This window comes from Ciconia boyciana, chromosome 3 (genome assembly GCF_034638445.1).
Source record: "Ciconia boyciana chromosome 3, ASM3463844v1, whole genome shotgun sequence".
Taxonomy (NCBI): Eukaryota; Metazoa; Chordata; class Aves; order Ciconiiformes; family Ciconiidae; genus Ciconia; species Ciconia boyciana.
In genome coordinates, this window is record NC_132936.1 from 40353986 (window position 1) to 40380835 (window position 26850).

A 26850-nucleotide genomic window follows, 5' to 3' on the forward strand; every position below is an offset into this window, starting at 1 on the left:
TTTGCTCCTTTGCCCTGCCTCCTTTTCTTAATCCTCCACTGTGCCAAAAAAATTACTTTGAAAGGTATTTGGAAGCTTTTCGACTTCAACATTTTTCAAGGTGTCAGGCTGGGACTTTCCCCAAAAATAGCAATAGTTAACTTAGCTAGCTATCATAGAATCACAGAATGGTTTGGGTTGGAAGGGACCTTAAAGATCATCTAGCTCCAACCCCCCTGCCCTGGGCAGGGACACCTTCCCCTAGACCAGGTTGCTCAAAGCCCCATCCAGTCTGGCCTTGAACACTGCCAGGGTTGGGGCATCCACAACTTCTCTGGGCAACCTGTTCCACCTGCATAGTGAAGAATTTCTTCCTTATATCTAATCTAAATCTACCCTCTTTCAGTTTAAAGCCATTACCCCTTGTCCTGTCACCACATGCCCTTGTAAAAAGTCTCTCTCCAGCTTTCTTGTAGGCCCCCTTCAGGTACTGGAAGGCTGCTATAAGGTCTCCCCAGAGCCACCTTCTCCAGGCTGGACAACCCCAACTCTCTCCGTCTGTTTTAAATGTTTGTTATATTTTTAAAGAGGTTTTTTTCTTTCTTCTGAAATGTGCCAGAAATATGGGGTTTCTGTTCCATACAGTGGTTCCCCTCACTTTTATTTTCTTGTTTTTAGTGGGAAAGTCAATGAACAGTCATTTAGGAAGACGGGAAGGAGGCAGAGCAAATAGAAAGCACAAATCAAGGAGAATTTCCTCGTTCTTCCCTCAGAAAACCGTATCTCCTTTGTTTCTGGCTTTCTGTAAGGAATAGAAAGAAGGCACTTAAGTTAGCAAACAATGTCCCATTCCAGCTGGGCAACTAATATAGCTCAAAGTGTGACAACTGAGTACGTTATGAAGATGAAACCTGCTCAGCTTAGTGGGACTTTTTCTTTTACTTAGACACTAAAAGGCAATGAGTTGCCCTGTGCCTGCAAGCAGCTGCATGCAGATGGTGATGCATTGAACTCACCCATGAGTTTGAACTGTAAAGTGTACAGTAAATCCGCTTTGGACTTTAAACACTTTTTAAAAAATTCCTTCTCATTTTTACTCATCCTGGAAAATTTTTGCCCTTCGTGAGCTTCACAAGTCAAATCAGGCAAGGAGGACGCCGCTTATTGTTCAACTCCAAGTGACAAAGGGTGGAGAAAGGATTCGTCATCGCACTAAGTTATGGGAAGGCCTTTGGTTCTCTAAGATTCCATTGTAGTCAGTGGAGAGAGATGGCAACTCCCGGCTCAAATTGCAGGTATGTGAAAGCACTTTCTGTAAAGGCTCTTTTCTCTCTCTGTGACTTTGGAAAGAACCCAGGTAATGAAGACAGATACAGATAGACAACAGCTGTAGGAAAAAAAAACCCTCTTTTCTTTTCTTCTTTTTATCAGTCATTGCTGTAAGGAGGAAAATGCTCACACATACACACACACACACACACTCACTCTGTCCACGCTGCTACATTTTACAGAACAGGAATCAAGTCCCAGGAAATGCAAGATAGCTGACCTGGAATCAGGCCAGGACCCTGGAACTTAAATGTGCTACAAGTGCATATATGTTTATATGCTTTACACAGCAAATGTGTGAATGCTTGCACAGCATCAGGTACATAACTCAGCTTTGCATTCATGCTAGGTATCACAGTGTTTTTAAAATAAATTGTGCCCTTGCACACCAGCAATATGCATGCAAGGAAAACTGAGGCTCAGTTTAGTTTGGTGCAACTTGTTTAGGGACCTGCTGTAGGAGGAAGAGAGCGGTATATTCCAGGCTAATGCTGGGATTATGTGTCATCTGTCTCGGCAGCTCCGGGGCATTAACTGACATTGCGTATCAGGTTAGGTTAATAATCTACCACTTGGTTCTGCTTGAGCAGATCTGTGTGCCCAGGGTAGAGATCAGTGACAAACACGGAGTCTCGGAGGGAAAGGATTAGTTGCTGTGTGATCAGCGGGATGGCACTTGCACCACAAGATGTACAGACTTAATGCCTGGATCTGCTGTGAATCAGAAGCTACATCTGGAAAGTAGCAATACAAGTCTGACTCTCCAGGGATGCCCACAGCAATGAAAGCAGGCTCGGACAACAAAATGACAGATACTGGCAACTTGGATGGGATTTTACCAGAATGGGAGAAAAACTTAAAGGATATAAAAATACCTGCTTGTTTTAACAAGATGCCCCAAGAGACTGGAAAGAATTTCCCTCACTCCAAACAAGTTGGGAATTACTTAGTAGGCAAAATGATCAACAAGGGTTCCTTTGCCAAGGTGATGGAGGGGCTGCACATCCCCACGGGGGAGAAGGTAAGCTCCTAATTAGTGGGTACCACGCACTAGAAATCGCAAGTAACCTCACCACTAACTTATGACAGAGAATTTCAGACCATTTAATCTGCAAACCACAATCTGCTCAGTGAATTATCCTCTGAACCTTATCCTCATAAATTAACCTCATAAATTGAGTTTACTGCTCATGTATAATCAGGCACATGTGTGAATATGTACTGAGTGCAACTGTTTTCACAATTATAAAACAATATAGGCAACAAAGATATCCTCCCACTGAAAGAGAATAGGGTAATGGCATAAAGACAATTTCAAATCTGCTTTCCCTGATAATCCTCATTGAGTAATTAGTGCGACGTATCTGACCTTTAAAGCTATGGACAACACTTATTGAAAAGCCAGCCACTCCAACAGCAATCATTTATATGGCAGGATACAGATAACATCTGTTATCTCTAGCTCAGTTGGGCTAAAATAACATACCACTACACGTAACTGTGGAAGGGTGGATTACCATCAAGTGGCTTTTTTATTTTTACTTTTCTTATGGCTTCAGTAGCTTCACTGGCTGACTAGCTGCCCAAACTGCAAAGGGCCTAATCCCAGCCCTTTATAGCCAGTATCTTGAATGGCTTTTAGACCAAATCAGAAGGGAGCATGTTAGAAAAAAAATGTGGTACAGTACAGATGCAGTTAACAGTCAAGCATGTAGGGATTTTTTGCACTTGAGAACATTTCATATATGTGTATTTATTAATGCAATCAGATGGATAGACATGACAGTTCAGCCTTCTTGTTTTGGCTTTCAAGAGAAATAAAAATTGTATTCTTCCATCGACAATGTCTCCCTCTGTGATACTAATTATCAACATCACGTCAAAAACAGCTTCTCCCACATGTCAGCTTACTCCCCATCCTTTCGAAAATTAATCTAGGTTGCAAAGCTTGTTGCCAATTTGCATATATCCTGCAATTTAGGTAGCCATAAAAGTCATTGACAAGAGAAAAGCCAAGCAGGATTCCTACATTTTAAAAAATATGAAGCGTGAGCCACGGATACACCAGATGATTAAGCACCCCAATGTTGTTCGGCTATTTGAGACCTTGGAGACTGACAACTCCTATTACATGGTGATGGAGCTGTGCCTCGGTGGGGACCTCCTGGACAGAATTTGTGACAAAAAGAGGCTGGCAGAAAGGGAAGTAAGGAGATACACCAGGCAAATTCTGTCTGCAGTAGAGCACCTGCATTGCCAGGGGATTGTTCACAGGTAAGATGTTTCCCTCCTTCCAAAGAACAGTAAGAAAAGAAAGTGTGCAAGAACATAGAGTGCACTTCTTCACTGAGAGCATTTCTTTATTTTTCCCTTGTAAAAACAAGGATTGCAAAGAAGACTGTGTTCTCTCAGCCCATCTTAATAAAGCATTTTATTCTCAGTGGTGGTAGAAGATAAGCTGTTACACACTCCTTGGGAAGTAAAGTAACTCAGACCAGGGATAAGAGCTGATCAGCACAACAAATTAATACTTTGCCATGATTATCTCAGAATTAGCTGGTGAAAAACGTGTATCTAATTCAAATATTTCAGTGTGGCTATGCATATAAATATTGATTTCATTTGGTTAGCCACAACATATTGAAATAACCACACATCACTCAGGACAGAAGATTGAGGAATCACAGCTCACTGCCTGCACAGAGGACATGGTCCTGCGGGCCCAGGTCTGTGGCAGGTCGCTGGCCTTCCATGCTGGCTTTTGCATTATGGGGACAGATCATGACTTCAGCCACTGCTAGAGGAACCTGAGCAGCCCATGCAAGGAGAGATGATCTTCTTCCCCCCACTAGGGATCTTGGCACATATGCCAAGAGCAGCAGAATAAGGACTTCCATTTGAGGTGGGAGAATAGGCAAGAAGCAGTTTTTCCCACCGGTTTTCTGTTTTACTTAATGATCCGCAGTCAGTCAGATCCTTAATTTTAAATGGTAAATGCACTCATCAAGAAAGCCCCCAGGACCTTGCAAGTAATTCAGTTGACTGTATTGTTACATCAGCCGTGAAACAAATAAGCTGTGAATGTGATGGCTCAGCATTTACAAGTGCTCTGTGACTTGAAATGCTTGCAATCCAGCACTTAATTATATTGGATTTGTTAATTAGTAAGGAATGGACAAGAAAGAAATAGTCAGTATCTGACCTAGAGAATTTAAACAAAAAACAAAACAAAACAAAAAAAACCACCAGAAAATAAACCCAAGGCGCTTCACCCATTTAATCCAGGCTGACATCCCTGCCTTGGTGGTTCCCTAACTAATCTATTTTACAGCATTTCTTCAGTGCCCGTGTTAATAACATTTACATTCTTCCCATGACAACATTCTTCACGAATTTCTCAAGCCCTCATCCCTTCTTTTTGTTTGGAAACAACTCTTCCTGGTGAGCAGTGAAGTAGCCTGACGTCTTCCCCTACTTTTATCTTCTTGTGTTGGTATTGTTTTGCTGGGAAAGCTTTGCAAGAGAGAATAATTTTGCTGCACACACTGAGAGCAGCCAGGTACAAAGTGGTGTGAGCTCCTCCAGAGACTTGCTTTACTATCAAACCCCCCTAACTAAAGGAAAATTCATCCCTGGCTCTCAAGCGCCTTGTCATAGGGTTTATGAAGTTGCATGGTCCAGCAGGAGCCCAGCCACCTTGCTAGGTCACAGGCATAGGTTCAGTCAGCAGTACCTCAACTCGTGACCTGCTGCTAGCTTTGAGATTCAGAGCTGCAGCCTTGACTTCATACCAGAAGCAGACTGGGAAGGATCTGGAAGGGCTTCCCCGCTCAGCTCCAGCTGCAGTGATTTATAGCAATTCACTGCAGAGGTTAAACCGACGAGGATAATTGTGGGTATATCCTCTTCTGAAAAGAAGGCATCAATGTTTCCAGAAAGATGAGCACAGAAATAGGAAAGTTACCGCACAAAGTCAATCTGATTTTCTCATCTAAGCACTGAGCAAAGCTCAACTCTTTGTATTGCTTTAACAAAAGGAAAGGAGAGTTCCCAAACTGCCTGGTGGGAACAGCTGCTGCTCCACACTACCCCAGCACCCCACAGGTGTCAGGGCATTGCTGGGGAGGGTGCTGGTAAAATCACACCAGGTATCATGGTAATAATTTCATGAGATGGATAATTGTGTGCCAATGCTTGGGTCTGTGCCCGGGGCCTCTTTATTTTACTAGAATGGAGGTGCCTCCAAGGTCTCATTCCTAAGCTTAAGAATTTGCTAATCTAATATACTTTTGCTCAGAAGTGTCTTATGGGCATTCCTGATTTTTAACCCTGGGATATACCTCAGAAAAGCAGTATTTCCTATTGTCTTAATAATATACCTGATGAAAAACTGGCCAGTTTTCTAACTATTTTTTGTCCAAATTAATATCGCTCATCAGAAATCCTGTGCTATGTTTGACAGCTATTTTGTTTCCTGAGCTTCACTTTTCCTATTCAGCACTAAAATCAGCACTGATCCAACAAATCCTTGTGACTTAAATTAAGGTTGAGTCTACTTTTCACAGTAAAGGTAGTACCTTTCTTGTCCATGCAAGATCACGGTTGATTTTGATGCCACTGTTGCCAAAATGATCAAGAAGATGGAGGATTGACTCACTTGCTTATTCATCCAGCACACAGCACTTTACTGTGCCAGATATAAGGCGGCTTAGGCACAAGATCAGGTTCAACAGCTTCACAAGCTAACACTCATCAACTGAGCTCTGCTAACTATCCCTATGCCTGCTCTAGACATGGCCAAGTGGTGAGGTAATGCATCTGAGCTTAAAAACCTCAAATAAAGACATATAAGCTAAATCACATTACCTCGCAATTGGATTGGGCTAGCGCATGCACACAGTCAGCTACCAACTCCTAAAGTGCTTGCTAAGTGACAGTAACTTTCTTGCATGTACAGTTCCTAATTTTTCCTGGATATTTTCCCTTCTCCCATATAAAAATGTCATATATCCTTTTGAATCACTACTGGACCAAAGACCTGGAGAAGCATCACAAGCTGCCCTCTAGGCACTCTCTCTGAAGTCCCCACGGGAATGAGAAAAAATTGATGATGTTGCTTAAACTTACAACATTTCTGGGAAAGTTTCCTTTGGAAAAAAAGAAAAAGATGTATCTTTGATGCAGGATAACTTCTGACACTATGTAAACTTTAATAGTGACCATTATCAGGTTTTTCAGGCAAGAAAGCATACATTTTTATTAACTGTGTGATCACTCAGCTCAGCCTATAGAACAGCAGTTGTGGCAATCCAATGTAACATTATTTAATTGTAGTGTAGTAAAAGTCATCAGAGTGCCCTGTGGGGTGCTAAATCCGATAGAAATGTCAGATTTGCAGTGGCCTGAAACACAACTGGTTTTAAACCACACAGTTTTAGTGCACAATGTTATGTCACAGGGATAAGCTATGAACAAAGTTATCTCAAATCTACCTCCCAGCTTTTGGGCACTGGCTTATTTGCCACTGTAGAAAACATGCTATTCAAATTAAAACCGATTAAAGAGTTATCATTAAAACCATCTCCATCCCATTCTCAGCCTGGGGCGGAAGAGGGTTTGGAGTGCAATGCTGTCCCATCCAGAACCACGGAGATTAAAGGACTCTCCCATAAAACCACCCAGCGGGACCACCGGGTACACCTCTGGACTTACTCCCCTGCAGCAGTGCAGTGCTGTTTGTGCAGCACCGGTCCTCCCAGCCCTTGCTCCTTGCTCCTGTCCTTGTTCCCATCCCTCCTTTTGGTTTCTCCTCCTGTACTCTCTGAGGTCTTTGGGCTGACGAAAGTGCTTCACGACTTCAGAGAGGGTGGGAGGGAAATCCACGTACGTGGAGCCGCTTCTGAAATTTGCTCTGTCCCCCCGCGCTCCCCGCAGAGCCGAGGGAAGCCCCCAGCGGCACACGGGAGGCCGTGATGGGAGTCAGCAAAGCACCGCAGGCTCCTGGAACGCCTCCCAACACCCAAATTACACTGGCTGAGGATTCCCCCGTGCTGTGAAAGACTTCAGCTGCCACTTCAGGCGTTCCCCACAGTGGAGCAATAGTCTGGCTTTTGGTTTGAATTTGTAAGGATATAAATGTTCCCACAATAAGCAAGTAAGCGCCTGAGCCAGCTAACAGCATTTTTCCTGCAGCTCTGAATTACGTCCTCCTGCAGGGGCGGCTGATACTGGTTGACCCTGTTTACATAAACATCACTGCGGAGATGTCTCCACCTTCAGGGTATCTGTCCCCCACCCAGCTGTGGTACACCTCCCCTCCTCTGCAAGATCTTACTTTCCAGTTCCCTTCTCATCCTTCATATCTCTCAGGCACGATTTACTCACAAAGAAAGCAGAAATACTCAACAGTGCTCATTACTTCAACAAAGACAAAAACACTCTGGGTCTAAGTACATGCAACTTTATTTTTTACTCAAAAGAAGAAATAAATGATGTTCATTTTTTTTAAAAAGTACATCAGTAGAACGGATGATTCCTAAAATGAATGGTCTATTTAAAATATGTATTCATTAAATATTCCCTGAAATACAGAAAGTTTCCATTTTCCCAACTGAAAACTTCAGGAAGGAATAAAGATCTTGTTAGAACTGTAGGCAGAGCTGTGCAGAACTATTGTTATTATTTCAATTAAACTTTTCTAAAAACTATCTGCAGATGGTTAGCTGGGACATCAGGCCTTAAAGTTTGCCTTCTGTCTTCATTTCAGGGACCTAAAAATTGAAAATTTTCTTCTTGATGAGAACAACAACATCAAAATTGTTGGTAGGTACACATTATCTGTGAAGCTTGTTTTCAGCTTTTTATTTTGTGTGGCTTTCAGTGACAGTTCAACTACTATTTAAACAGCACATTTTATGAGTGAGCTTGTGATTATTCAATAAACATATTTGAGCTTTTAGAATAAATAGAAGTTATGAAGTATAACTTAACAGCTTGTTTATTTGAGCTTTAACTAAAACATATTTTTAAGAGAACAAGGAAAACAATTTTGCCTATTGTTTTCCCTTGTGTATTGCTGGAGAAGCAAGAAACAATTACAGCTTTTATGTGTAGAAAGCTGTTCCTAGCAGAAGTGATTTGTAGAGAAAGAAATAAATCTTCTGGGGTGAAACGCAGGTATGGACACATTAGCTTCTGCCGAGTCATTACTCCAACTAGAAACCTCATCATTTGGTATGTGTAAAAAAAAAAAGTCTGTTTTGGTCACTAACAGAAACCTTGCTACAGTTGTGAAGCAAACATTTATAAAAATGAGGGAATTTGCACCAAGCAGTTAACACAGCTCAGAGAAACATTAATTTTATTCTATGGAAACCGCACAGAAAAATCCCCGTGAGGGAAGCTCCCTTTTAGAGAGGCCACATGTTTAACCCAGTGTTTCCCAAACTTTTAAAAGCTTAACACCTCTGAGAAAAAAGGCACCAACTCTTCACCCCTGTTTTATAGCCAGCCAGTCCTTTACAATCACACCTTTCTCTTCCCTCCCCCTTGCGCACATGCACATATACAGAGAAAAAGGCTTAAGTTAGCACATTTTACCCCACGTTTACAACGGGCTAAAGCACAGCCAGCTGAGCCAAATGCCATAGCTCATTAAGCCATGCTAATGCAGCTGTGTAGCTAACCCCTTGTACTAGCATACAGTCAACTGAGGCAAACTAAAATAGCTAAACCCAAATCAACCAAACCAGGCATACATCCCCATGGCTGGGAAACTTCACTGTTACCTCTGCTAATTCATGGCACATTTACTTGAACCCAAATTGGCATCCACAGCTGAGATGTCACCAGATGCTAAAGCCAGCTGCTGTTTTCATCTTTCTCCTATCTTTAACCAATTTGCAAAGTTAGACTATTTTAAGAAGAGACTAAAACTTCTTCGCCTTTGTTTTTGTGACCATCAGATTTTGGACTGAGCAATACTGCAAAGTTTGAGGGTCTCTCTCAGGAGCTGTTACATACCCAGTGTGGAAGCCCAGCTTATGCTGCCCCAGAACTCCTTGCTCATAGGAAATATGGTCCAAAGGTGGATGTCTGGTCCATGTAAGTAGGTCTAAAAAGATACTTATCAAAACACTCTCAGCACTGAATCATTTAGACAAGACTCTGATATGAATAGGTTGGTGGCACTCTGCTTTGGGGCATCAGTGGGGAAAGCAGAGATATATCAGAGAAGGGTTGCCAGAAAAAAAAATATATGGGTGTGAAAAATATATCTTGAAACATGTATCCATTGCAGAACACTGGAGGAAAAAAAATGAATGAGCAATGCATGTGCTATTCTGGAGTAAGCCTGTGGCAAGGGAATTCAGCAGAAGGTAGGGTACCCAGCTCTAGGAGCCTGTTCTGAAAAGGGAGAGAAAGAGCTTGTACGTACCAGCCCCCTCAGATGAACCCCCCGCCCTCCTGTCCTTCTGGCACACAGGTACAGCTGATATCTGAGTAACTTCTGTCAAAATCAGAAGCCCTGGAAACCCTGAGCGGACAAATGGGCATTTCCGTCTACTTTGCCAAAAGAAGAAATCTGAAAGAAAAATTGAGTCTCAGGGACACACAGACCAAAGATGTGGCTACAGCAGAGCCAGGAGACCTTCATCCATACCTTGGCTAGGCCTTTATATCAGATTATGATTAAAAAGTGGAGTTATTTACTTCATAGGTGGCACAAACCTGAATGGATTCCTTTTTCTTTGTTCATTACATCTATAGGATATGTCTCTTATAATAAAGAAAAATGCAGAAGGTGCCATCAGAAGAGTAATTTTTCACATAAATTATCTCAGACTTTTCAACTGCATTTGCAGTTTGCAATTCTAGCAGTCAAGTTTGCGGGTTTTTACTTTTTTGACAGTTTTTCTGGATGGATCTGAGAAAATGATAGTATATTAAGTCCATTTTTGTATCCTTTGATATTCATGGATCTGGATAGGAGAGCAGCTCTCCATGTCCATCATTTGTCCAAAGGAAGTTCATATTTATCTGTAGGTATATGTGCCCACGTATCAGCTTCTCCTCAGCTGTTTTGATAGTGACCATATGCCCTGGTCTGAGAGTTCCACCTGGAACATGTTTTTAAGCACATTTCTAGCAGGTATGATTCAGGGCATAGAAGATGAGTAATATAGACTAAGCCAAATCTTCATCTAGAGCACTAAGATTCAAAAACCCAGTGGCTGGTCACATGCACCTTTGTCCAGACTCCTCCCACCTATTTACAATTGCAACCATAACTCCCTGCAGTATCTTAACTAACAAGTGGCAGGGTAAAAATCAGGGTGCTATTGAAGCCACTGATGAAAGCCCGTGGGTTTCAAACAGCTCAGAAGACTTGTAAGAGTATTTGGACTTTTTGGCTTAGAAGTGCCACCTCCCATCCCACCCCACAACCGTATTGATCTAACGGACCTTAATGTTCTGTTCCCGTTCAAGACACAACGCTGCATTTGATCCAAACCCAAACTACCTCTCTCTGGTCACCTGCCAGAAGGAACAGGAGGTCTGGATGTACAGAACTGCTCTGAACTGGGATGCCCCACCTGCTTGTCCAGCTGCAAGAATACGGAGTCTCTTTAAGGAGCTCTCAGCAGTCTTTACTAAACTGTGTATCTACAGAGGACAAAGCGTTTTACTTTCATCTACAAGGTTGCTGGTACCTACATATAGGCATCTGATTCAGATGTCTAAAGTAGAAGCTTAGCGTTCCTATATGCTCAAAAGAGAAAGAGGACTTATATACACATAAATATATAATGCACATTATTCCTCTCAAGACCTGCTTCTGGCAGACATACTATATATTAGGGGTTTGATCTAACTATGATTCTTATACCTAACTATGATTCTTATACCTTCCTGTAAATTTACAGGATATTAATGGTACACAAAGTTAAGGATAAAGGGACAAATTCTACCAAATTACTTCAGTACAAGTCTGGATTTCAAGAGCGCTACTGTGAATTTATGTAGACATAACACAGACGAATCAGGTCTAGGGGATGCTGTCAGCACTTAAATAGGATTATATTTATTTCACATTTCAATGTCTGAATGAAGGCAAAGCAGTAACCTTAGAACAATTTACTGAGCTCACTGTTAATAAACATCACTTAACAGGTTAAGGGCTATATAAAACTTATATAAGTATTTAACATAGACATATTCTACATTTTAGGCATAAAGCATATTTACAATTTAACCTGAATTGTTCACATTATCATCATGGAAAAGGGAATTCTGATGAACTAAAATATTAATTAGAAAGATAAGTAACTTCTATTGTCACAAAATAAATAAAGGATTGCAGATCGACTGGACTCTGGCAAAAGATTCCAGTGTGGTGGAGAAATACTGACTTTATGCAGCAGGACTGACAAGGAGTCATTACAATGGGAACCAGAAAGCCATGTTCAGTCAGAAGCACATTCAGAAAACCAACCAGTTTCAACTATAATACAGCTAAGGCTCCTATGAGGCAATTGCGAACAGCAGTGCTTGTTTTGCCTAATCATAACTTTTGTGCATAAGATTTTAAAGATTCTTTGAAGGACTGGAAAGTGATTGGCTTTCGTGCACCAGCTGAATTGAGGAAACAGCTGCTGTATTCAAACAAATCCAGATAGTTCAGTCGGAGAGAGGAAAAGCAGTCTGTTACAGCTAATAAACTTTCAAGTTTAACATGCCATCAGATTCCAGATATAATTAACTACTAAGTGCATTACTGTTAACTAGCTACATTTTGTACATAAGATTTAAAAAGAGATTTTTAGGATGGCAGCTCCATCCATTCCCCAAATTCCCATACTTTGGGGATTCCCCATCCAGTAGGCTGATGAAAAGAACTATATTGCCAGTTTAAAGCACCAATCATGTATATCATCACCAGCAATTTAAAGTGCATGGTAGTGTTTGCAGTGTTGAAAAGAAAAATGTATTTAATGTTGTAATGACATTAGAGATCCGTTTGCACTGCATGTTACTCCCACTCATCAGAGGATATTCAGGGGCCCTTCTCTCGCTTCAACTCCAGCTACATTTAATCCACATGCTATTATCTATTATAGAACAACAATCCTTGCTACTTCAGTCAACTCAATGTCATTTAATTGCGGCATGTTTCCTTTGTATCTCTGGGGTTTTTTACTCTAAGGATTCATCAGGAAAGTTTTGGAAAGCATTACATTCAAGGACTAGTTTTATCAGAAGGTTTGGTAAAGTGAGAAGAGATTGATCTCACCTATATTTAGCCATTTAACAACCAGGCATCTGGGTTATACCAGACAGCTAGTGTCCTGTTATTGTCAGTGCAGGGAGACAGCTCATCTCCTGAGGCACTTAAATGTAGCCTAAAATAGCTGTATAACATAGCTGTGATGAAACTCTCTTGGAGAGGCCTGTCTTTGATTCCATTGATAACTACTGATACCTAGGTTTTTAGATGGTTAAAGTGAGACAAGATAAGTCCTAGTTGAGAGTAATAAAAAACATTTATCCATAGGTCACTGGTTCAAATGCAATTCCATGCAACATTTAGAAAAAGGTGCCACCATCTTCTCATGGTTTTTCAATGGTGCCATCATCTTCTCATGGTTTTTCAACTGTTTGAAAACATTAAAAAAAGATTGTAGTTGTGCACGCCACAAACAGATCTGTTTCACAGATAACGTCGTCATCATCTGCACTAATGTACCAACCAGATCAATTAAATTAGAACTGCTTGAATTCCTAAAATGACTGTCTTGACTGAGTTCAATAGAGAAACGGCAAAGGATGGCAAAGAGAAGTGCTGTTGCGGTGGCGCAGCTCAGCTGGAGCAAGGAAGTACCATGGAGAGTGTTCAAGGAAACCTCCCCGTTCACAAACTCGGGACAGCTAAGCAAGTTTTCCAAACGTTGGTACTTCTCCAGACTGAATGGCAAACCTTCACAAAGTTTGCTGATCACTGCTAGCAGACTGTTAGTCTTTCGCAAGACTTAAAGTTTTAGGTCTTTAGCCAACAGCAAGCTGTTACCAAATGAATGCCTTCTAGGCATAAGTCACACCTAATTTAGCAATCTGAGCAAAGCAAGAAGAACTGAATTACTATTTGGAACAAGATCTATCACATCAGTCCCAGCTCTGTGTTGTCACTCAGCCTCCAAACCAAAATGCTTTATTCTGGTGGGCTGGGTACACTACACTGACACTCCAATGAGCTTATTTTAAAAATAAACAGCAGGTTTCCACTTTCAACACTGCAGGCTTTCCAGTCATTCACTGTACAGTCTATTTTATACACACTTACCACAACATTCTTTTCTAGATAAAATGGCATTTACACAAAGAAAAAAGGCGTAAGATGTGTATTCAGTACAAATTGCTGCTTAGAGGTAATTTGTAACCTCATTCTTGATATTGAAGGCAAATCTCTGAAACTTGACTCATAGCTTTGTGGGATTTTTAAACAAATCTTCATTAGCATTATATGGAGCTCTGATGTTTGTCTTTTTCTTTGACAGAGGTGTAAGCATGTTTGCTATGCTAACTGGCACATTACCCTTCACAGTGGAACCTTTTAATATCAAGCAGCTACATCAAAAAATGTTAATCGGAGAAATCAGCCCTATTCCATCAGATATCTCCCCTGGTAAAGCACTCCAATTTTTTATAAAGAATACTGATGTATAAAAGGTCTAACCCATGTAATAAAGTGAATTTAGCAATAACGCAATCTTCTGGAAAATAAGAGGTACCTTTTCCAGTTGCTTCGTTTGCATTTAGAAATAACTTTTGTGTGCTTTAGGCAAGATCTCTTTATCTCAGGCTAGTAGGAAAATAACATTGTTGTCTCCTCAAAAGACCACTACTCTTGGTTCCTATTTACAGGGGGAATAAAATGTACATTGCTTTTACATAAGTGGAGCAGCTGTGCAATAAATGAGAACTCTGTCATGTTTTGTATGTCCCACGCTGTGTGTCGTAGCCAGGCATTCTTTCCTGTTTTTCCCAAAACACAGTTATCAAAACCTTAGATAATTTTTCCTGAAGAGCTTATCTTTTGGCTACAGACAGAACCCACAACACTGAGATAATTAAAGAAATGGGAAGGCTATTTTTGTGAAGAGTCTGTTCATATTTTTCATGAGAAAGAACTGAAATATGACATTATTCAATGAATTTTACTGACAATCTTTAATGAGGTGCAGTCTATGGAGTCTTTTAAGACAACTGGGAAAGATAGTTCTCAAAAGCTCTATCCTGAATTACAGCCCATGGCTCTAAAACCCAGAAGTCATGCTGGTGTATATACACTCTGGGTTAGCAGTCCCAAATTTACTTCCTCAAAGCTCACAATTCTGCTGCTTTACAATGATTCCTATACATCTCTGGCTTTAGTCCCTCTTTTCTCTCCACCTGGACTAGCATCTGCTCTGTTGAACATCACAGGCTTGGGCCCCTTCTCACAGCCGTTGCTGTGCAGCTTCACTGACCAAGTCAGAAAGCAGAGCAAATGAGACTTGTTTTACCCAGCTATCTACCAGCATGAGTTCAGATCTCCCCATCATTTCGAGCAGCTTTGCTCTGACGTTAGGCAAGAATGAGCCTAGGAACCAAGATTAGCTTCAGTGGCTGCCTGCAGCCAAGCCCTGGGAAGCAGCAGACAGTTCCAGACTAAGCTAGCTGCATCTAGTCCGGAGTTACAGTATTAAGATAATGTGATGACTCAATTTCTTTTTCTCTCCCAGTAAACGGTATGAGGATATCTACCATAGCTGTCCAGAATGTTTGTACATTAGTCTCTCATTTATCTTTCTTTGGAGATTGGTTGCCAGAGAGCAGCTCCATTTTTCTACAAGCCCTCCATAGCTGCAATTATTATATTTCTAATTTTTCTATTTATGCTATTGTTATAGCTTCTACTAATAAATGCATTATCTCTGCTTTTCTACAAAGCCCACACAGTTAGTGGAAGATTGCGGATAACTCCATTGTTCCCTTGCCCATTGGGAATTTAGTGAGAGAGCAGTAGTAAACAAGCTTTGCATACTTTAGATCTAAGTTCTTCTGAAGGAGATTACAAGTGAAAGGAGCAGTATGTTTCCATTTTAATGCTCACTTGCCATTTTGCTCATTTCAAAACATCCCCAAGGAATATGGAAGAATTCGGTAGAGTTTTCCCAAGAAGAAAAAAAAGAGAGGGACTTTATGCAGTGTTGGAGCTGAGTGATAGACATATGGGAATGTTTGAGCTTTCCCTGTCCCAACTCCAGAAAGCCAAAGCACAACACGTCATCTGAGCACACGGGTACATCTCCCTCCCTCGATACAGAGTTTTATCAATGAGGTTAGCTTCTTTGTGGGAGGAATGTAACTCCTGGGTAGTCAGCTGGCACAGAAGTGTCCCTTCTCAGAGCCTTGATCGAATGCTGAGTGAGCACAATGCTGAGATTGCTATTGATGCCATAGGCTGCATTCACTGGGGTAAATCAAGCAAATTAGGAAGCGAGGTCCAGTGCTGTATCTATAGCAGCATCCATAGGTCCGTAGCATGCCTCCCAGCATGGTTTGGCCCCTGCTGCGCACCCTGCTTAGGCAGGGCAAGTGCCACATTTCTGAAAAAGGAAAATTTTGCACTCCCCAAATAATCAGATATTACTAGTAAACAAGCCATTTCATCTGAATACTGCACAGGAGCTGTACACTTCGTGCAGTCCTTACTTGAGCCTGACCCTGCTAAGAGGCCTGGAGTCAAAGAAGCAATAAAAGACAAATGGTTGAACGAAGGCTTCACCAGGAAAATACTGAATGCTTCTACCTATGAGAACAGGTAAAAAAATTCACATCTCTTTTCTAGCTTGGGATTTCAGGATTTGGGATTTGAGGGGGAAGTGTTGGGGTTTTTAGGAATTTTTTTGTTTTGTTTGTTTTAGAAGATTCTTGTTATCTGCTCAGGGCTGTTCCAAAATGACAGAATTTTATTTCAGAAAACACCACATCAACTTTTCTAACTGTGGGCAAATTCTATATGAGAGGAAACATCCTTATAGAACTGCTTATATCCATTGTATCATTAATTTTGTTCTGAACATGCCTCACTGGTGCCACTAATTTCTAGACAGTGTGCTTCTAATCCTTTCCTGCAAAACTAGGTCTTGCATGCCTACCTGAGGGAACGACATTTTTATATTACACTGAAGTTCTTGTTATTCTAATAATTTTTATTCTCATCCATCTTTGTAACTGGCCTTAACTAGTCTCCATTTTTTTTTTTAGCAAGCCACTTTGCAGTTTAAGATTATTATAAAAGTTTGAAATAGATATGTGCAATATAACGTTTCACATAAACATTGCCAACTTTCGAGATGTTATTCATCTTTCATACTGGGAGGCTGCAAAGTATACTTTGCATGTCTTTAAATACCTAATTTCAGTGATGGACCTTTTACATCTTCCTCACAGCTGAAAGTACCTAGTCATGGGTCAAATATTTTGTGCCCAGATCATTCTGTAAAAGTCAATATTTTACACTAACTGAAAAAGAGAGCAATTTGGCCTATGTAATCTGCACCATCTGCAATGGTGTCTGCAGGACACATGGCAGGTTTTCCTACCACAATCCAAGTGATCCACTGCCAGTCACAGCCGGGGCTATTAGAAATCTATGTGCAATTTGTTCATTTCTCTGAGAACTGCCCACCGTTCCTACATTTGCCATCCTTCCCTCCCCTCAGATGTGTCTGTGCCCATTCATACTGAAGTTAGACAAGTTTGAAAAAATGTCTTAGGAGTCTCAGCATCCAAGGCTGTCATATTTCTAAAATGCCTTTACTAGACTTTACTACTAACAGAAGCCTGTGAGTAAAACAATTATCATTATAACATAACAAGTTTTATTTCACAATCTGATTTATATAAAAATCAAAATCCTCCTGTACTTTCCTTAGTTCTTTTTTTGTCCTTTGAGATTTTCCTGCCGTTGGGGCTCTTCCTGTCTTCTTACGCACACGTACACGCACTCTCTGTTAATCCATTTGAGACTACTATACTGAGAACCAAAAAATACACACTCGATTAAAATGAGAAAATGCTGGTTTCCATCTTTTAATTTTTCAAGCTTAATCCTCGCGGGTGTCCTTTCAGAGTAATCAATTATATCAATAATAGGATATTTAATAATGCAGTAACAGAGCCTCAGCCCAGCAGTGAAGTTAGTGTAGCCAGACAGGGGATTTTTGCACAACTGTGTATCATAATCTGCATGTACAATCGACTTAGCCTGCTCCAGCTACATCACAAGAAGTGTGTTGTCCGCTTACTGTAAATTCTGACATTGTATCTGGACGCATCATTTGTATTTAAATACTTTTTCCTAATATTTCAGACTTTGCCCCAGTGAATTGAATCCCGTTGTTTTAAACTACATGACAGAAATGATGAAGTTCAGTCTTTCAGAAGTTATCAACATTTTAATAAATAACAGACCTTCTCCTGCCATGGCTTCTTATTGCTTATTGCTGAAAAAACTGCTCAGGTACCAGAAAGACCGCAAAAGAGCCCAGGTAAGATACCATGATCATGGCAGGCACAAAGTGCTCCCTGGATGCCTATGAGGAACGTCACAACAGCCACACAGCACATGTGAAAAAGGTGGTTGTCCATGGAATGGAGACAAAACTCACCAAAAATAGTAATGAAATTGCAGATCTGGGTGCAGTCTCAGGAAACCTATGTTCTGGCATTCTCAGAGGTGATTATTTTAAGGGATTTTTTTTTCCAGAGATAAATATACCCTTTTTTATGACTAATTAATTTTAAAAATGGGCTGCTGGTTGTAATGGGATTGAGAATTATTCTGCTTTACATGAAAGATTACTTTTCAATTAGGAACATTAGCATCTCAGTGACCTCGCCATCCCTTCCCTTTCTGACTGGTCCGTGAGGGCCTGATCCAAAGTCTGGGGAAGTGAGTGGGAAGCTGTGAAAGTTGTAAAATCTTTTCCCAGCATCTTTTTTTGTATTTTTACCACTGTATCTTATGCTCACACTTCAGCTCCAACTCACTCAGGGACATGGAGTGAGATCAGAGAGGACAAAAATTTAAAAAATAAATTCAGAAAATTATGGTAATCGCTGGTAAGGCCACAATTAGTTAAAAAGGCTGTAAGCTTTCTTTTACAACCATCTCCACTAAGGGGTTCACAGCTCAGTCATAAAAATTTTGCCTCAGGCAGAAACTAGGCAGACAGGAAGCCAAATTCCAGCTTCTAACACACAAGTGCAATGGGGAAAGTTTCAGCAACAAAATAACACACATCAGCGATTAGCTTCCCATTCAAAGCCTTTGCCCTGGAGAAGCTGTATTTTGAGAAGGTCCAGTTGACTCCTCTAGAAATTATTCAGATGAGCTTGAGCAGATCCAGATCTCCATCCCAGCACACAGCCCCAAGGTCACAACAGCCCGTGCAGTGTTTGCAGGCAGAGCCACAACTCAAAAATATGAGTTGGGGAGTGTGTGTGTGTGTGCGCATGCGTGCTTAGGAGGAGGAAGCTTTCCTTCACATATGTGATTTTTTCATGTTATAATTTTAAATTGGATCTGCTAAATCGTAAGTCACTCAAAAAGAACCATATCGTGAAGGCTATTGACCAGCTTTCCTGAATCTCTGGATAGCAAGCTGATTTACAGCCCCTAGAGATTTAGCCTTCCAGGCAAGTGGTAGCGTTTCACGTCCTCTGTGACCTCTTTCAGCATCCTACCCGGGTGGAAGAGGGAAGCAATCGTGTGCATCAAGTAAGTTACAAGCTGATTAAGGGGCTGCGTTTCTTCCTGCCACTCCTGGCATCCAAAATGCCTTGTTAAGGCAGAGAGTCAAGCTGAATTCAAGCACAGACCCAAAAAATGGCTCCCATAGTAAGGCAATAACACTACAAATTATTGTTTTGAAGTCCTAGTATATTTTCCAGGCAGGCTGGAGGTTTTGGTAGAGCAAGGAGAAAAAGAGGGGAAGTTTAACAAAGGAATGACTGACATTTTCTTTCTCCATGTTGACATTTTTCCAGACAAAGGTTTAAACCCAAGCCAGTACTGACGCAAAATAACGTAGACAGCTACCAGCTCAAAACAGTGGTGACTTTCACAGAATCACAGAATCACAGACTGGCTGAGGTTGGCAGGGATCTCTGGAGGTCGTCTGGTCCAAACCCCCTGCTCAAGCAGGGCCACCTGGAGCTGGTTGCCCAGGACCATGCCCAGATGGCTTCTCAATATCTCCAAGGATGGAGACTCCGCAGCCTCCCTGGGCAACCTGTGCCAGTGCCCAGTCACCCTCACAGTGAAAAAGCATTTCCTGATGTTCAGAGGGAACCTCCCATGTTTCAGTTTGTGCCCATGGCCTCTGGTCCTGTCACTGGGCACCACTGGAAAGAGCCTGGCTCCATCCTCTTTGCCCCCTCTCTTCAGACATTTGTATATATTGATGAGATCTCCCTGAGCCTTCTCTTCTCCAGGCTGAACAGTCCCAGCTCTCTCAGCCTTTCTTCATAGGGGAGATGCTTCAGTCCCTTCATCATCTCTGTGGCCCTTCACTGGACTCTCCCCAGTAGCTCCATGTCTTTCTGTACTGGGGAGCCCAGACCTGGACAGACTGCTCCAGGTGTGGCCTCACCAGCGCTGAATAGAGGGGCAGCATCACCTCCCTCGACCTGCTGGCAACCTTCCTCCTAAAGCAGCCCAGGACACCATTCACCATCTTTGCAGCAAGGGCACATGGCTGGCTGATGGTCAACTTGGTGTCCACCAGGACCCCCAGGTCCTTCTCTGCCAAGCTGCTTTCCAGCTGGGTGGCCCCTGGGTGGCATATGCTGGTACCTGGGGTTGTTCCTCCCCAGGCTGCAGGACTTTGCACTTCCCCTTGCTGAACTAAACCTAGTGGGGACGTGTCTAGCACGTGAACCGGATATGCACTCTGGACTCTGTTCGGTTGTGTCATATCACAACTCCCCATTTCTACACTTTCCCTATGTCCCTTTCCACGTAGCTCCCAGATGTGCAGTTCTTTCTTCTGCACCACAAAACAATGCTGATCTGAAAATCTTCACATGTTCAATGTGGGGACTTCTTGAATTTGCATTCGGACAGACAGAATCTCCCTTTGATGGCTTTGCAGGGAAATGACTCGCTTTTAGGAGGGCATCTTTGCTGATAAGCTGAAATACAGGCACAAGCTAGATGCCTAAATTTGGCAGAGTGGATTCTATCATAAATAATACCTTCTAATATCTGTTACTAAGACATAGAAATTAGGAAATTAGAAAAGACCAATTCATACTATCTTTCCATGTCATTAAAAGTTCGTTTCCTCTTGTTTGTTAGCACAAGGTTTGTAAATGCTACCTTTAAACTCAGAAACACTAAGCCTGATACTAGTACCATTTAGGGATTATTCTGTAATCAAAGAGTGTTTGTAAAACTCATAGTTTTTTTCCCAGATAGTCACTCTACATCGTTCGTTTCTTAATTTCATCCCTCTACTCCCTCTTACATTCTTCTGTATTATGAAAATTAGTATTTCTCCCTTGCTAGTAGTTAGGCTCTGCAACTATTCGTAGTTAATAATGATCGCCTCTCGGTTGTTTCTTATTCAAGCCTTACACACAATTAACCTGTGCAATCACTCCTGCCCAGGAGCTCTTTTAAACCATGACTACCAGTGCTACCACCTTACGCCAGTTTCTCCAATGTTCAGCAATATTCCTATTGCCCAGAAAGACTGGGGTTTGGGCAAAAAGAGGGGGAAGGGAGGGGAAGGCTGGCTAAGAAATCAAATTGGGCGTTCTTACCCAATGCTCTTATTTTTCCAGTATCCTCTAGCCTGTTCTTCAGCAAAAGCTACTTTATGCACATGCTTACACAACCGCAAAACTTAGCCCTAAGCGTATGCAAAGTATATAGGGAAAAGAAAAGAATGCATCTCTTGGATCCCAAGGCGGAGCCCCACACGGGTAGCATGACGTTTTTGGGCAGAGGCAGAGCCAAGAGCAGCCCCCAGCTCCCCTGGAGCCTAGCCCACGCTGCGCTGGCACGGCTCTCAGAGGAGGCAGCTGGCAGGGCATTATCTTGGGGGGAAGATTCTCTGCTTTGGTCTAAAAGAGGCCAAATTCAACCACCTCTTTGGCAGGCTGCAATGCACTTCTCCGACCACCCGCCCACAGAGAATTGAAACTGAGGAAGAAGCGTAATGATTGTTAACAGAGTGCAAGGAGGAAATTTCCCACTTTTTCATCTTCTTGTTGAGATCCTGATAATGTTACTGGAGCTTAATTACAACAGCATGGATATTCGATATTTGTATTACAAACTATGCCAAGGATATTTCAAAATGCATAGATAGATGTTCTTTCTATTCTGTATAATGCCAACTATTTGCTATTTATTACTAGCAGTGTGTGATCCGTCATTAAATCACATAATTTCCTTCCAGCTCTCCAGATCTTGCAAACGTATGCATCAGCTTTAACTTTAAGTATATGAATAGTTTCACTGAGCTCAACAAGACAACTTGTGTGCATAAAATTAAAGCACAAAAATTAGCATTTGCATTTAAATGAGTGCAAATTTAAATCTAAATGAGTAAAACAAATAAGTAACAATTAACAGTCACAGGTAAAATGAAGTACCCTGAAAACAAATTGCCATTAATTTACATTATTTCTCTCTAGGACTGTAAAGGATATTGCATATTCTTATCTGCCTATGAAAAGAGATATTTACAGACAGCTAATATTTATAAAGGAGTAAATTTCTGGTAAAAAAATAGTCCAGTATTTTTGAGCAAATTAAAAACCTCCCCTCTCCTCAGTGAATTGTAGAGAAAGTTGGCATCTAGCTCTTCTGAAAATTCTGTCCAAAAAGAACCAAACATATCAAATATCAACACAAACAAAAAAGTATTTGCATTCATGACAATGCTCATGAATAATATGCAATAAAAAATTCCACCAACACAATCAGCCCAAAACATTGTTTGGAACTCAAACACATATTCACAAACCACTGCATTCAACTCATTTCAGGCAGCAGACTACGCTATGATTTTTCACACAATACCAAAGAAACATACAATTTCCTGGGGACAAATTTTCAGCAGAACTTCTAATCCACAACTTCAAAAAAGTGTGGAAATTATTTTTCATGTACAAAAGCCCCTGTGTTTGAAAAACCAGTGTGAGTCATTGCATTTGCAACTCCTTCTTGTATACATAAGTTAACATTTGTACATGCAAATAATAGTTTTGGTGGATGCAAACAGATGTGATTCTCATTTTTCTGGGTGCAATTAGAGAAGTCTGCTGAAAGCTTGACTCTGAAAAAAGCGTAAGATCCTTTCCATGTTCACATTTGAGCCATAAGTCATTGGATAAACTTAAAACACAGCCTGTCCCTTTATGCATCGTAATTCCTCCAAGCAATGTATTTACATTTTATGTGTTCTGTTGTAGAAGAGGGAGCCTTAATGATTACAATTTGCCATCCAGAACTTTATAGCTAGTCCTTGCAGAAAATAGCATTTCTGCCAAAAAGCTTCCTGCCCAGGTGCTTAACCAATTAGCTCTTAAGAGGTCTGGCAGTAAAACCAGTCATGGCAAGTTTTCTGATATACTGTATATAAGGTGACAGCTTGCAAAATGTAAGATGAAAATTTGTTTTCTTAACTAGCAGTGTGTAAACTCCTGGGAGACTATTTGATTGCATAGCCTAAAATGCTTATGACATCTCAAATTCCCAATTGATCTAGTGTGGTTTTAGCAATATGTTGTCAACTTAAACATATTGTGTTTCTTTTTATAAATACTTTAAAAATAATTTCCTTAATTGTGATTGGGTGCTGCAAATAAGTAGGAAGGATGGAGTAACCCCACAAGTTTGAGGTTTGGGGCCCTTCAAACTTTTCCAAACATTTTTGCTAACTCACAAAATACATGCAAGCTTTCAAAAGTGCCTTTTCTCCACAAATTACACCCACTTTTTATAATGGCACGTTAGATTGAAAACATACTTTTCACAAGGGGAGTACTTTGCAATGCAAAGAATAGAAGAAAACCATGAAAGATAAATATACCACAGTAAAACAAATGACTTCTCTGATTCTGGAAGCAAGAAATTTGTATTATGTGGGGATGGCAGCGAAAAGATCAAAACTTACTACAGATAATCCTTGAAGTGGTAGCTGCATAATGATGAAGTGGGTCTGTCAAAGATGATATAGAGAATGTGATAAAAAGCTTGGTCGTGAACTGGAATATCCATGTGGATAGTCAATACATTTCAGAAATTTCATTTTCAGGATTGCCAGACCTGAGAGAAGATGGTCTTTGGCAGAAGCAGCACATGGTGCAGATAGCTCATCACGGCCCTTAGTACTGTAGAAGGGGATTTATTTAACTGTGCAGCCCTTGCATTTTCACAAGGTTTTGATACCTGAAACCCAGCGTGCATGATGCTCTGAAAACTTGAATCATGGGACAGACAAGTGTCCTACATATGAGAACACACCCCCATGTGCACGTAGGATGCACGTAGGAGTAAGGGTGACGGCACTGCGACAGGAGGGAGTCCTGGAGCCCATGCTTGTGTCAGGATGCTCAGTCCTGTTACCGTAGCTCCATGGAGGTCTTCCTGCTGCAATCCCACTGCAAAACCTTCCCAGGACTGCTCTAGCCCTGTGCTGACTGCCTGCCCTCACAGTCCCACGATAATCTTCCTCCTGGGTCGGGGGGTGGTTCACAGAATCCTGTAATGTTTTTGCTTTGCAGCATGAGCTCTGTGGTACCCTGGTCTCCCTCAGACATCTGTTACCAGACTCTGAGCCATAAGCCTCAAAGGAAGTGCTACGGGCTCTCCAAAGATGGCATTCTAGTCTCCAGTGGGTTTTCATGAAAACTTGCTCCCTATGGCCTGTGCGGTAAAAGGCAGGGTCTGCCAGCCCATGTGCAGCTGGGTTTCAGGAAGAACCTTTGGCATGGGGTCTGCTCAGATGAAAAGTTGATGTGTGTAACTAAGGCTTGTGTGAAAACAAGATTTCCCATTGCACGTGTTATACTGTGATTTTCTTTAAAGTTCAAGGTGGTTTTTTGTTCCATACTAATTGAATGCTGTCTGATCATTTTGCAGAGGGAAAATGAAATAGAAAAACAAAATATTAATCCTGATAAACATTTGAATAGGGAGTCAGAAATTCAGATTTCCCAGAAGGCTGAAATGGACACTCTGGAAAACCTCAGGAATTATGGTAATAGGGCATTTCCTTCTGTACTAACCCTGGCAGTGCCAGATGCTATTCAAGAAGATGAGATCGCAATTACACTGGAAAACCAAGAAAACTTCCCAGAAGGTACTGTTCTGAAATACAGTCTTGGCATTTTGTCTGAAAGGGTACCGGGGTATCTGTCTAGGAAAAAAAGGGAACACAATTCCTGAAAGTTCTATAGAAATATCCTTCCACTTTGTTCTGAAATTACAAGTATTTTGAGCAATTCTTTCCCAGCCTCAAGTTTGGTGATTGATTGAATGTTGATCAGGTGAAAAAATTAGCAGGTGAACCCCTGATCTGGTTTACATTCTGCAGGTACTGATTACAAATAACTGTTCCGTGTCATTGTGTAGGTTAGTTCCTCTATGAGTCACCCTGGGATGGTACTAGTACTGCTAAGGCACTTCCAAGAATAGACGTTTATGAGAAAAAAAGGAAATTATTTACATTCCCAGGATGAATGTGAGCATGGTGCAAGTGTCACAACTTCGCTTATACTCAAGAAGGGGTTGCATTCACATCCATGGCATCATTTTCCATAGTCTCAAAAATATAGAAGATGCACAGTATTGGATAATCAAACTCCAGATCTGAATTTAGACTTATTTCTGCTCCAGTTATTGCACGCCCACAGCTACTCACATATGTGGCATGGTTAAATTAATGTGATATATAGCCCCAGAAGCATAAATGAAGAATAGTCACTAAAATTAAGGCAGGCAACTTTATGCTGAGGTGCTCATTTAAGACGGTTCACCCAACAAAAAATTGGCAATTGCCTACCTCCAGATCACCATTTGCTTTAAATCCTTGATGAAAAATTTCATTCTATGTCAAGATCTACTTTTATTTATGCCTTTACAAGTACTGACTTTTTTATTATGGAATGAAGCTGTTTTGATATTAACATGTTATTTTTCTTGAAAATACCATTCCAGCAGAAGCTGATCTGATTTATTCTATATTCTATTTAGTTTCCAAGTTTGCAGGCAGAGAGTTGATCCACCTTGGACCTCCTAAGTCATCAAGCAAAAGTACGCCATGTGAGCCCATGTATCAGCCACTTTTGGACTTTCAGGAGAATCTGAATGATTTTGAAGACTTGACTGAAGCCAGAAAACCATGTCTTCATGAGAAATTGTCATCCACTCCAGCAAATAACCAACCTCCCTCTTCAAATGTCCAAGCAATGACATGTTCAAGCAAAGTGCTTCCCCAGTCCCTAATGGAAAACATAATTATTGCCAGGAGTCCTTTCCCTCATCAGGACATGAGGATTAAAGACCTTCTGAAGGCAGTAGATGATAACATTTACATCCCAACACGGTGGCACCTTGATAAAGAGGGCACTGATCTCCTCACGACTGACTCTCCCCAGCTGTCGCCTTTCCCCAGGCTGCGACAAGCTGCCCTGAGAGAAACCCTAGCTAGAAAGATTTCCTGGCTGGGGGCATCATGGCAACATACAAATATCTGCCCTCTGGTTTTAGTCAATGGTTCAAAACCACCAGCCTGCCCCATGTCCCAACAGCAAACGTTTACCAGAAGAAGTGTGAGGCAGCCTAAAGAAAACCCAACCCACATTTTCAACAAGAAAACTAAGAAAAACTTTATCCAACTCAGACACACACCTAAAACTACAGATCTAAATCTTCCGGTTTTATCTCCACCGTACCAAACCAGGTTGGGGAAAAAAGCAGAGATTCTAAGGTTAAATTTTGCATAAATAAAGCACCCACAAAGCATCAGAAGAAAACAGGATGAAGGGGCAGGAAAGAAACAAACATGGACAGAAACAGAGAGCGAGAAAAGGTGGGCAGGAGACAGTAATCTTAAATTTTAAAAAGAGTCTCTTAAAAAGAGACACTTCCATACACAAAGAAGGATGGTATGATTTAAGCCGTGTATCCTCTGATATCCACCAAACATTGGGCTACAAATTTTGCAGAGTGCACCAAAGATGCAGAAAAACAGATGCCACTGTAACAGAACAACATTAAGCATATGTAGACAAAAAAGTGGACACTGCGGGCAGAAGATAAGATTTTAAATATTTTGTATCAATACATGTATTGTCCCAAACTTGTGTCACTTGTACTTACACATTTCATTCAGGAAATAAACGTGGTCAGGCAATTTTCATTAAGCTGTGAACATAATGCAGAAGGTAAACAAACAGTAACAATAATGGAATAAT

General features: G+C 41.2%; 1 protein-coding gene across 1 annotated transcript; it reads left to right on the forward strand.

The window, feature by feature from the left end:
* Positions 1 to 2077: 2077 nt before the first annotated feature.
* Positions 2078 to 26379, forward strand: LOC140649155 (serine/threonine-protein kinase MARK1-like). Its single transcript, XM_072855930.1, has 9 exons — positions 2078 to 2329; positions 3290 to 3582; positions 8075 to 8130; positions 9273 to 9411; positions 13863 to 13990; positions 16036 to 16171; positions 17726 to 17903; positions 24515 to 24734; positions 25628 to 26379. The coding sequence occupies exons 1-9, from the start codon at positions 2078 to 2080 to the stop codon at positions 26377 to 26379; spliced, it is 2154 nt and encodes a 717-aa protein (XP_072712031.1).
* The last annotated feature ends 471 nt before the right edge of the window (positions 26380 to 26850 follow it).